The sequence below is a fragment of the Pseudoliparis swirei genome, chromosome 18 (assembly GCF_029220125.1).
Source record: "Pseudoliparis swirei isolate HS2019 ecotype Mariana Trench chromosome 18, NWPU_hadal_v1, whole genome shotgun sequence".
NCBI classification, from domain to species: domain Eukaryota; kingdom Metazoa; phylum Chordata; class Actinopteri; order Perciformes; family Liparidae; genus Pseudoliparis; species Pseudoliparis swirei.
The window spans coordinates 1,929,872-1,939,457 of record NC_079405.1 but is presented as its reverse complement, the minus strand read 5'-3'; the positions used below and the strand labels follow the sequence as shown (position 1 = coordinate 1,939,457).

The 9,586-nt window shown below is 46.5% G+C and overlaps 1 protein-coding gene across 3 annotated transcripts; it reads left to right on the top strand.

The window, feature by feature from the left end:
- Positions 1 to 1,341: 1,341 nt before the first annotated feature.
- mkrn2 (makorin, ring finger protein, 2) lies at positions 1,342 to 8,445 on the top strand. Of its 3 annotated transcripts, XM_056438275.1 has the most exons (11): positions 1,410 to 1,444; positions 2,881 to 2,931; positions 5,380 to 5,508; positions 5,614 to 5,765; positions 5,851 to 5,982; positions 6,060 to 6,241; positions 6,633 to 6,698; positions 6,780 to 6,928; positions 7,174 to 7,284; positions 7,380 to 7,524; positions 7,635 to 8,445. In XM_056438275.1, the coding sequence occupies exons 4-11, from the start codon at positions 5,654 to 5,656 to the stop codon at positions 7,794 to 7,796; spliced, it is 1,059 nt and encodes a 352-aa protein (XP_056294250.1). In that variant the 5' UTR covers positions 1,410 to 1,444; positions 2,881 to 2,931; positions 5,380 to 5,508; positions 5,614 to 5,653; the 3' UTR covers positions 7,797 to 8,445. The 3 variants fall into 3 exon arrangements, with proteins under 3 accessions (XP_056294249.1, XP_056294247.1, XP_056294250.1); XM_056438274.1 differs by lacking the exon at positions 2,881 to 2,931 and having other exon boundaries at positions 1,342 to 1,444; positions 6,063 to 6,241; XM_056438272.1 differs by lacking the exon at positions 2,881 to 2,931 and having other exon boundaries at positions 1,342 to 1,444.
- Positions 8,446 to 9,586: the final 1,141 nt, after the last annotated feature.

The window sequence follows — 9,586 nt, the reverse complement described above, 5'->3', positions numbered from 1 at the left end:
CACTGCCCGGGCTCGGCCTATCAGGTAGCAGGTCATGTGACCCGGCTCACCTCTGAACAGTCGACCTTCAGACTGCTGACTTGTTGAGACTTTAACGGCCTGCGCTCTGATTGGTCCAACAGACTGAATGTAGGTCAACATCCATCTCACCTGTCACACTTTATGTGTGTGTGTGTGTGAGAGTGTGTGTGTGAGTGTGTGTGTTTGTGAGAGAGTGTGTGTGTGTGTGTGTGTGTGTGTGTGTGTGTGTGTGCTTGTTTTTAAAAGCCCTGAATGGTCAAATTCACAATTCTCTGAAAATGTAATTTTTTATATATATATACACGTTTATATATAAATATATATGGATGTAGAAATTAATAAACACAGATATATACACACAAATACATTTTTACTAGGGCTGTGAAACGATTAAATTTTTTTATCAGGTTAATCACAGGTTTCTGTGGATTAATCATGATTAATCACATATATACATTTACAGGGCTCTCAAGACAGGCAAGAGCTCCGAGAAGAGTTGTTGACGGGGGACGGGGGTGCAAGTGACTTTTTTTCGTCCCGATGTGCGCGCACACGCCGGCATCCGAGCTCTGCGGCGCGCGAGACGGAGATCGGAGTCGTGTTAACGCGACACGTAGAGACAGAATGACATGCTGCTGGAGAGACGACCAACAACAGACGGATTGGAAGCTCATTCTGCGCATGCGTTAAATGCGTTGAAAAAAAAAAAATTAGTTAAACCTGTAATTTAATTAACTGAGTTAACGCGTTATTTTTCACAGCACTAATTTTTACACAAACATACATTTATATATATTTATACGCACACAAATACATTTACATATATATACACACACATACATTTATATATATATATACACACATACATATCTATATATATACTATATATATATATATATATATATATATATATATATATAAACACACAGACACAGACTTATGATACTAAACAATAAATGCAGATAAAACGTATTTTAAGTGTATTTATAACAAAAGCACAAAATAAAAGGAATAAAACTGACTGGTGAAAATGACTAATTAAAGTTTTGTCAACATGAAGTTGAATTAAACATAAAATCCACAAAGTCAATAGCTGATGTTTAAAGAAGCGGGTGAGTCCGTGTTAGTGTCAGTTCACCGTGTCTTTATCCCGGATAGAGGAGTCAACTTAATACAGATATAAAGTATGAAGTTTGAAATGAGAGGAAATCGGAGAAGGTAATCTTTATTTTCAAACGAGCCTCTCAAACCGCTTGAAGAACCAACGAAGAAGAAACCGAGGGAGAAGATTAGGAACTTTCCTGCCGCGACCGCGGGGGTCAGTCGGCGGTGTTTGAAGGGAACACCGACGCGACCACTGGGAAGCAGCCGTTGTAGCTCACAGCCCCGCGAGGAAGATGAGCACCAAACAGGTGACCTGCAGGTGAGTCTGTCTTCCGGCCTGCCGCCTGTCTGCCCGTCGGTTACCCGTCTGTCCGCCCGTGACCCGTCTGTCCGTCTGTTACCTGTCTGCCCGCCGATTTGGCGCGTTATCCTCGTGCTAATGTTTTTAGCTGTTAGCTTGTGTTGCCGTTGTGCCGTGACACACACACACACACACATACAATCACCTGAGAACTCACCTGAGTCGCCGATAGGATGGACAAAATAATAGAAACACACATACATACCCACACATACATACTCACACATACATACACACACATACATACACACACATACATACTCACACATACATACACACACATACATACACACACACATACACACACACGTACACATACATATACACACATACACACATACAGTCGTATGCAAAAGTTTGGGCACCCCTGATAATCTCCATTACTTTCATCTATAAATTGTTGGGCGTTTGGATCTTTTCTGTCATATATTTAATCCTTCATAGACACAGTGATATTTTAGCAGTGAAATAAGGTTTATTTGATAAACAGAAAATATGCCATATGCATCATAAGAGAATTAGACGGGTGCATAAATGTGGGCCCCCAACAGAAACATCACATTAATATTTAGTAGAGCCTCCTTTTGCAGAAACAGCCTCTAGAGGCTCTTCTGGCCTCTGATGAGGTCTGGATGAAGGGATGAAGGTATTTTGGACCATTCTTCCTGACAATACATCTCCAGTTCAGGAAGGTTTGATGGTGCCAGCGTGGACAGCCCGCTTCAAGTCACCCCAGAGATTATAAATTATATTCCAGTCTGGCGACTGGGATGGCCATTCCAGAACATTGTAGTTGTTCCTCTGCATAAACGCCTCAGTGGATTTGGAGCGATGTTTGGGGTCGTTGTCCTGCTGGAACACACAACTCCGCCCTAACTTCAGCTTTGTTACACATTCTAGAACATTATTGTCAAGAATTTGCTGGTACTAGGGATGGGTACCGAGAACCGGTACTAAGTCAATACCGGTACCTGATTTGACGGTATCGGTTTACCGTTAAGCCGCTGGACATACGGTGCTGCTATCGGTATATTACGTGACCCTCATCCCGGTTTGAGACCCCTCTGATTGGCCAGCGGCGCGCTCTTATCATTGTTGTGATTTGTGTTGTGACTGTGAGACTCCCGCAGTCATGGCGGACAGAGCGAAGCGATCAAAGGTCTGGGTGCACTTTCAAAAATTGAGTGGCGATAGTGCAAAGTGCAATCTTTGTACTCAAGTCGTTGCTTGTAAAGGGGGTAACACAAGCAACTTGATGAAGCATTTGCAAACGAGACACTCGTTGAATCTCAAACGGTGCAGCATATTTGACAGCCTAGTAAACACTGTGGCTGCTAGTAATGCTAGTGCTAATAGTGCTAGCATTAGCACAACAACGACGTCTTCCTCCTCAGTGCAACCTGGTGCGAGTTGCGGGACGGCTGCCTCGACTTCGACACGTGAAGGTAACATTTGTTTTTGTTTATAACTCTACAATTATTAACTCGGAGCCATCAAGCAACTTCTAATGTATGTCCCCAAATAATCCCATAGACAACGTCAGTCAAGCAGCAGCAACAGCGACAGCATCCACACAGGAGAATGTTAGGAGAAGTCAGACAGCGGTGGCCTCTCCATTCTCTATAGCTAATCGAGGACAATGACACAGGATCAGAAAGCAACATGTCATAGGGCTATCGCAAAGTATATTGTGAAGGATATGCAGCCCTTCAGTACAGTGGAGTCCAGTTGGTTTAGGTACGTTTGGTAGCCGGTAGCTGGCTTAGCATAAATCGCTATCTAATTGTTAGGTAAGTTAGCCCTAGTTTTGACTTGCCCAACGTTTTCTTCTGTGTTGAATATAAGCAGACTACGACGTTGTGAGCATTCTTGCACTCTATGTTACTTCTTAAATTGGATGTTCTGAAAAATCTACAGCATAGAGTATGGCAGGTAGCATATAAACAGAAGTGCAAAGATGTAACATATTATTTACAGAGAGTGTAGTAAGTTATTCAGTTTAACTGATGTAATAAATTACAATATACATGTATATAATTAAATATGTATGCTTGTTGCTATTTTTCCAACTGTAGGGAGATGACCACAGCCCTTAACCCTAATTACCACCCCCCTTCCAGAGACACTCTGTCCAACACACTCATACCTGCTTGGTATAACATCGAAAAAGAGAACCTGAGGGCAGAGCTTGCCAGTGTGGAAAAAGTTGCCATTACAAGTGATGGGTGGACCAGTATTACACAGGACCACTACATAACGGTCACGCTCCACTACATTACAAAAAATGTTCATCCTCTGTTTGAGGGAAAACTCCAAAAAGCATGATAGGGAGAGCCAGGCCCCTTTAAGTTATTATATTTATTTTTGTCTGCTTCTGAGAAGCTAATGTAAGTTATACAGTTACTTCTGCAAGACAATATCAATAAAATAACTGTTTAATCTTCACATCTTGTATTCATGTCTATAATTTTGAGCACCAAATTATTGAAAAGTATCGATAAGAGTATCGAAAAATACCGATACCGATAAGCAATACCGGTATCGGTATCGGTATCGATAAAATCCTAACGATACCCATCCCTAGCTGGTACTGAGTTGAATCCATGCGACCCTCAACTTTAACTAGATTCCCAGTACCTGCACAGCCCCACAGCCCCACAGCATGATGGACCCCACATGTGACTGTGGGCAGCGAGTGTTTCTCTAGGACTGCTGTGTCCTGTTCCTCCATGGTAACGCCTCTTGTTGTGACCTAAGAGCTCTGTCTCATCAGTCCACAGCACTGTGTTCCAAAATGAGCCGGGCTTGTTCAGATGTCGTTTTGCAGACCTCAAGCGAGCCTGTTTGTGGCGTGTGCAGTAAAGACTTCTCCCGCATCCCTCTCCCATACAGCTGTTCTCTGAGCACAGTGACACCATCAAGATGCCCGTGCAGGTCTCTGGAGGTGGTCTGAGGGTTGTCCTTGACCATTCTGACCATTCTTCGCCTCTCCCATATTTTTCTTGGCCTGCCACTTCTGGCCTTAACAAGAACTGTGCCTGTTGCCTTCCATTTCTTAATAACATTCCTCACAGTGGAAACTGATAGCTGAAACCTCCGGGATAACTTTTTGTAGCCTTCCCCTAAACCATCCTGCTGGACAGTCTTTGTCTTTAGATCATTCGAGAGCTGTTTGGATGCCCCATGTTGCCACTGTTCAGAGGAGAATCAAAGAGAAGCACAACTTGCAACTGGCTCCCTTAAATACCTTTTCTAATGATTGGATGCACCTTTCTATTGAATTGAAGTTAATCAGACTAATTATGTGTTGCAGTTAATCAGCATTTAGTAGGTACAGGTATTCAAATCAACAAAATGATAAGGGTGCCCAAACTTTTGCACAGCCTATTTTTCACATTTGATTTAATTTCACACGACTAAATACTGCTACACTAAATATCTTTGTCTGGAGAACACCTCAGCACTCAGTGTCAACTACAACATGAATATTACACAACTGTGATCTTTTTCTGGTGAAGACAGAGTAAATTATCATGCAGCCTCAGAGGGGTGCCTAAACTTTTGCATATGACTACATAATGCTACATACATATCCAAACACACACACATGTATATAGACACGCACACACAAAGCGCTATATACACACACACACACATCATTAAACACACACATAATGTTTTATACATATATATACACACACACTCGCATATCTAAACACACACACACACATATGTTACTACATATATATACACACACACTCGCATATCTAAACACACACATGTTACGACATATATCTATATATAAACACGCTCACATGTATGTGATGTGATCCCAGAGAGGATGTGTTCTTCTGTTGCCACGGTGACGGTGTCCGTTGGTCCCGTGTCTCCAGGTACTTCCTCCACGGCGTGTGCAGGGAGGGAAGCCGCTGCCTCTTCTCTCACGACCCCAACACCAGCAAACCCTCCACCATCTGCAAGTTCTACCAGAGGGGAGTGTGTGCCTACGGAGAGCGCTGCAGGTAACACACACACACACACACACACACACACCTGACACACAGGTGACACCCACCTGGTGGTAGTGTCACTTCCTGTTTATTAAAGTGCGTGATTTTTGTGTGCAGGTATGACCACATCAAATCTACACCCAGAGGAGGAGGGGGAATGGGAGGTGGAGGAGGCGGAGCTCCAGAGGATCACGCCGGTCTAGAAGGAGCTGGAGGCGGGGCTTCAGTCCGAGGTGGACTGAAGAAGCCGATGGTCCTCAGAGAAAGAGGTGAACTACCCCTCCGTCCTCTGAGTCCTCGAGTCCAGGTAGTTAGAGAATCTAATCTCTCTCTCTCTCCCCCCCCCCCTCTCAGTCCTGGGTGTAGACAGCATGTTTGGGGGTCCACCAGACGGTCTGGGTCCAGGCGTCACGGCGGCGGCTGCGTCTCCTCACTCGTACGTCCAAGCCACCAGGACGGGCCTGGACCCTTCTGCCCAGCAACAAGGTGAGAGGAAACGCTGCCTTCTGATTGGCTGGTAGTTATCTCAATCACAATCTCACGTGTCAACCCTTCTCTCTCAGCAGCCCCTCCCCCCCCGATGGGCGGGGCTTACCAGGACCTCCCCCAGCTCTGCCCCTACGCCGCCGCCGGCCACTGCTTCTACGAGGACAACTGCACGTACCTGCACGGCGACGCGTGCGAGGTGTGCGGGCTCCACGTGCTCCACCCGCACGACCCCGAGCAGAGGAGAGCGCACGAGAAGGTCAATGACACTCAGTCAAGGTCGAGGGGGACAGAATAATAGAAACACTACAGCAGTGACGAAACGGTTATTTATTTATACGGGACACGGAGATTTAACGGCGATGATGCCACACACAAACACACACATACATATACACACACACATATACACACACACACACATACATAACGCTAGATACATATATAAATACACACACACATATATATAAATATATATATACAAACACACACACATATAGACACACATACACACACACACATATATAAACACACATATATATACACACATATATACACATACAGTATACACACACACATATATATATATAAACACGCATATAAACACGTTAGTGTTGTTGTTGTTGTTTATCGTTGTCTGCTGTCTACAGATGTGCATGCTGGCCTTCGAGGCCGACATGGAGAAGGCCTTCGCTGCCCAGCTGAGTCAAGACAAGGTGCGTTCAGGGTCTTCGGGTCGTTTTGGTGACGGTCACGATGACTGCTGTTGTAACTGTTGTTGTTGTTGTTGTCTTCAGGTGTGCTCCATCTGCATGGAGCTGGTGGTGCAGAAGCTGAACCCGTGCGACCGCCGGTTCGGCATCCTGTCCTCCTGCTGCCACACCTTCTGCCTGACCTGCATCCGGCAGTGGCGTTGCACCCGCAACTTCAGCAACAAGATCATCAAGTAAGAGACGGGGGGGCCCGGGTCTGAGGCCGGGTCTGAGACCTGGACCGGGTCTGAGACCGTGTCTGAGGCCGGGTCTGAGACCGGACCGGGTCTGAGGCCGGGTCTGAGGCCGGGTCTGAGGCCGGGTCTGAGACCTGGACCGGGTCTGAGGCCGGGACTGAGTCTTGTACAGGGTCTGTTCGGTCTCTCTCTCTTTCTGCCCCCGATGACATGTCTCTCTCTCTCCCCCCCCTCCCCCCCAGGTCGTGTCCAGAGTGCCGGGTGGTCTCAGAGTTCGTCATCCCCTCTGTCTACTGGGTGGAGGACCAGGAGGAGAAGGACCACCTCATAGACCTCTTCAAGTCTGGAGTCAGGTGAGCAGACACACCTGTAGACCCGTCTGTTAGAAACAAAATCAACCGCCCTCACCTTGTTGTTGTTGTTGTTGTCGTCGTCGTCGTCTCCGCAGTAAGAAGTCCTGCAAGTACTTCGATCAGGGCCGCGGCTCGTGTCCCTTCGGGGGGAAATGTTTGTATCTTCACGCGTTCCCCGACGGAACTCGAGCGGAACCGGACCGGCCGCGCAAACAGCTGAGCGCCGAGGGCAACGTCCGGGTCAGAGGCGCCACCATTGTTGTAGTTCGGTGCTCTTGGTTTTTGTAGTTCTATACAAAAAACTTCTCTTTTTTTTACCGTATTTTTCTCTCTCTCTTTTTCCTTCTCAGTTCATGAACAGCGTCCGGCTCTGGGACTTCATCGAGGAGCGCGACCAGCGGCCGGCGGCATCCCTCGATGATGACATCACGGAGATGAGGGAGCTCTTCATGCAGATGTCGGGGCCGAGCAATGACGGGCCGGAGAGCCCCCCCCCCGCCCCAGACCAGTAGAGAGACCGGACCACGTCCCCCAGGTGGTCCGACACCTCTTCGACGCGGAGGCGGAGCCCCGTCTGTGGATCTTTTTTTTGAAATATTAAATCATGTGCTCATTTGCAGCTCTCTGTGTGTTTCAGTCTGGAAAACTAAATCCCTCGTGTACACAAGTTGGGTAATTGGTTAATGATCTGTTGTTACCATTTTATTTATTGTGTAAATAAGTAAATACTCGGTGTGACGTCGTTTCGTGGTGTTTGAAGTTCATCTTCCTCCATTTCTAGTCAGCGAGGTTTGTTGCTGTTCAGATATCCAATTAAGGAAAGTGATTAATGAGGTGCAGTGCTCTGAACGGACCATTAGGGGTCCTCGGTCCCACATTTTTCTTCAGGCATCTGTGTTGAATACTTGTCCTGCCTTTTTTTAAATTATGACGACTATATAACAAAAATGTCCTCACGGTTAAAAATATATATTTTAATCTTGGATAATGTAGATTCAGATTGTGACCAATTCAGATGTCTTAAAAAAATGAAAAGATTGACACACCGTGGTGCAACACACACACACACACACTAGAGGTCATTATGAAAAATACATACAAAATGAATATGTGAAGAAAAAAAATGTAAATGAATAAAAATCATTTCTTTTATTAAAGTCATTTGAATCTTTTTTTATTTTATTGTGAAATCCTCTGAACGCGTCTAATGAGAGACTTTATCTTTGGTCAGTTTTGCTGCTTTATTACGGTCTAATTATCAAATTAATCACAAAGCTTGTCTTGTTTCCTCTGACCAAGACTTTAGAGCCGAACATAAACCTCTCGGGGTCCCGTCTGCCCATCAGGACTAAGGACCCGGCAGAGTCCTTAGCTCCACCCTCTGATGTCACCTCTGGTTGCAAAAGAAACCAAGATGGCGACGACCAAAAAGGCTTCACCGAGGGCGGCTCCGCCCACTTCTTACAGACGGCAACCTAACCCACGCCACGCGGCCGATCAGCCGCCTGCACACTAACATCAGAAACCTCATGTGAAAGCATGAAGCTAACGTTAGCTCGGCTGCTAACGTTAGCTCGGCTGCTAGCGTTAGCTCTGCTGCTAACGTTAGCTCGGCTGCTAACGTTAGCTCGGCTGACGGCCACTGAGCCCTGATCTCAGTGAATAGGACTGGGGGGGGGGGGGGGCGGGTTAGACCCCATTGGGGCTTAGACCTCATTGGAGGTTATACCCCAGTGGGGGTTAGACCTCATGGGAGATTAGACCTCAGTGGGGGGTTAGACCACATTGGAGGTTATACCCCAGTGGGGGTTAGACCTCATGGGAGATTAGACCTCAGTGGGGGGTTAGACCACATTGGAGGTTATACCCCAGTGGGGGTTTAGACCACATGGGGGGTTAGACCTCATTGGGGGTTAGACCTCATTGGGGGTTAGACCTCAGTGGGGGGTTAGACCCCATGAGGGTCTTGGGGGGCTCGGGGCTCCAGAACGCTGCTTTCCAAACATCAACTTCAGGAGTTTCTATTGCTCCAGAGATCTTTACGTCAGCTTGAATTACTTTAATCCAATCAGAGCATCTTAACTCCGGAGAGCAGAGAGTCAAGCAGTAACAGGTGGCCGGGACACCTCCTCCTCCTCCTCCTCCTCCTCATCGTGATTGTTTCAGCTTCTCCGTTTCCTCCAGACTTTCAGTTCTGATTTTCTGTCATGAAGCTTCCTGATGGTCCGGAGGGCTAAGAGACCCCAACGTCTGCCAGGTGGAGGAGGAGGAGGAAGAGGAGGAGGAGGAGGAGGAGGAGGAA

Coding starts and splice junctions, on each gene's coding strand:
- mkrn2 (XM_056438272.1), top strand. CDS start 1,419: ATGAGCACCAAACAGGTGACCTGCAG. Junction 6,242..6,632: donor AGAGGAGAGCGCACGAGAAG/GTCAATGACACT, acceptor TGCTGTCTACAG/ATGTGCATGCTGGCCTTCGA. Junction 6,699..6,779: donor CCCAGCTGAGTCAAGACAAG/GTGCGTTCAGGG, acceptor TGTTGTCTTCAG/GTGTGCTCCATCTGCATGGA.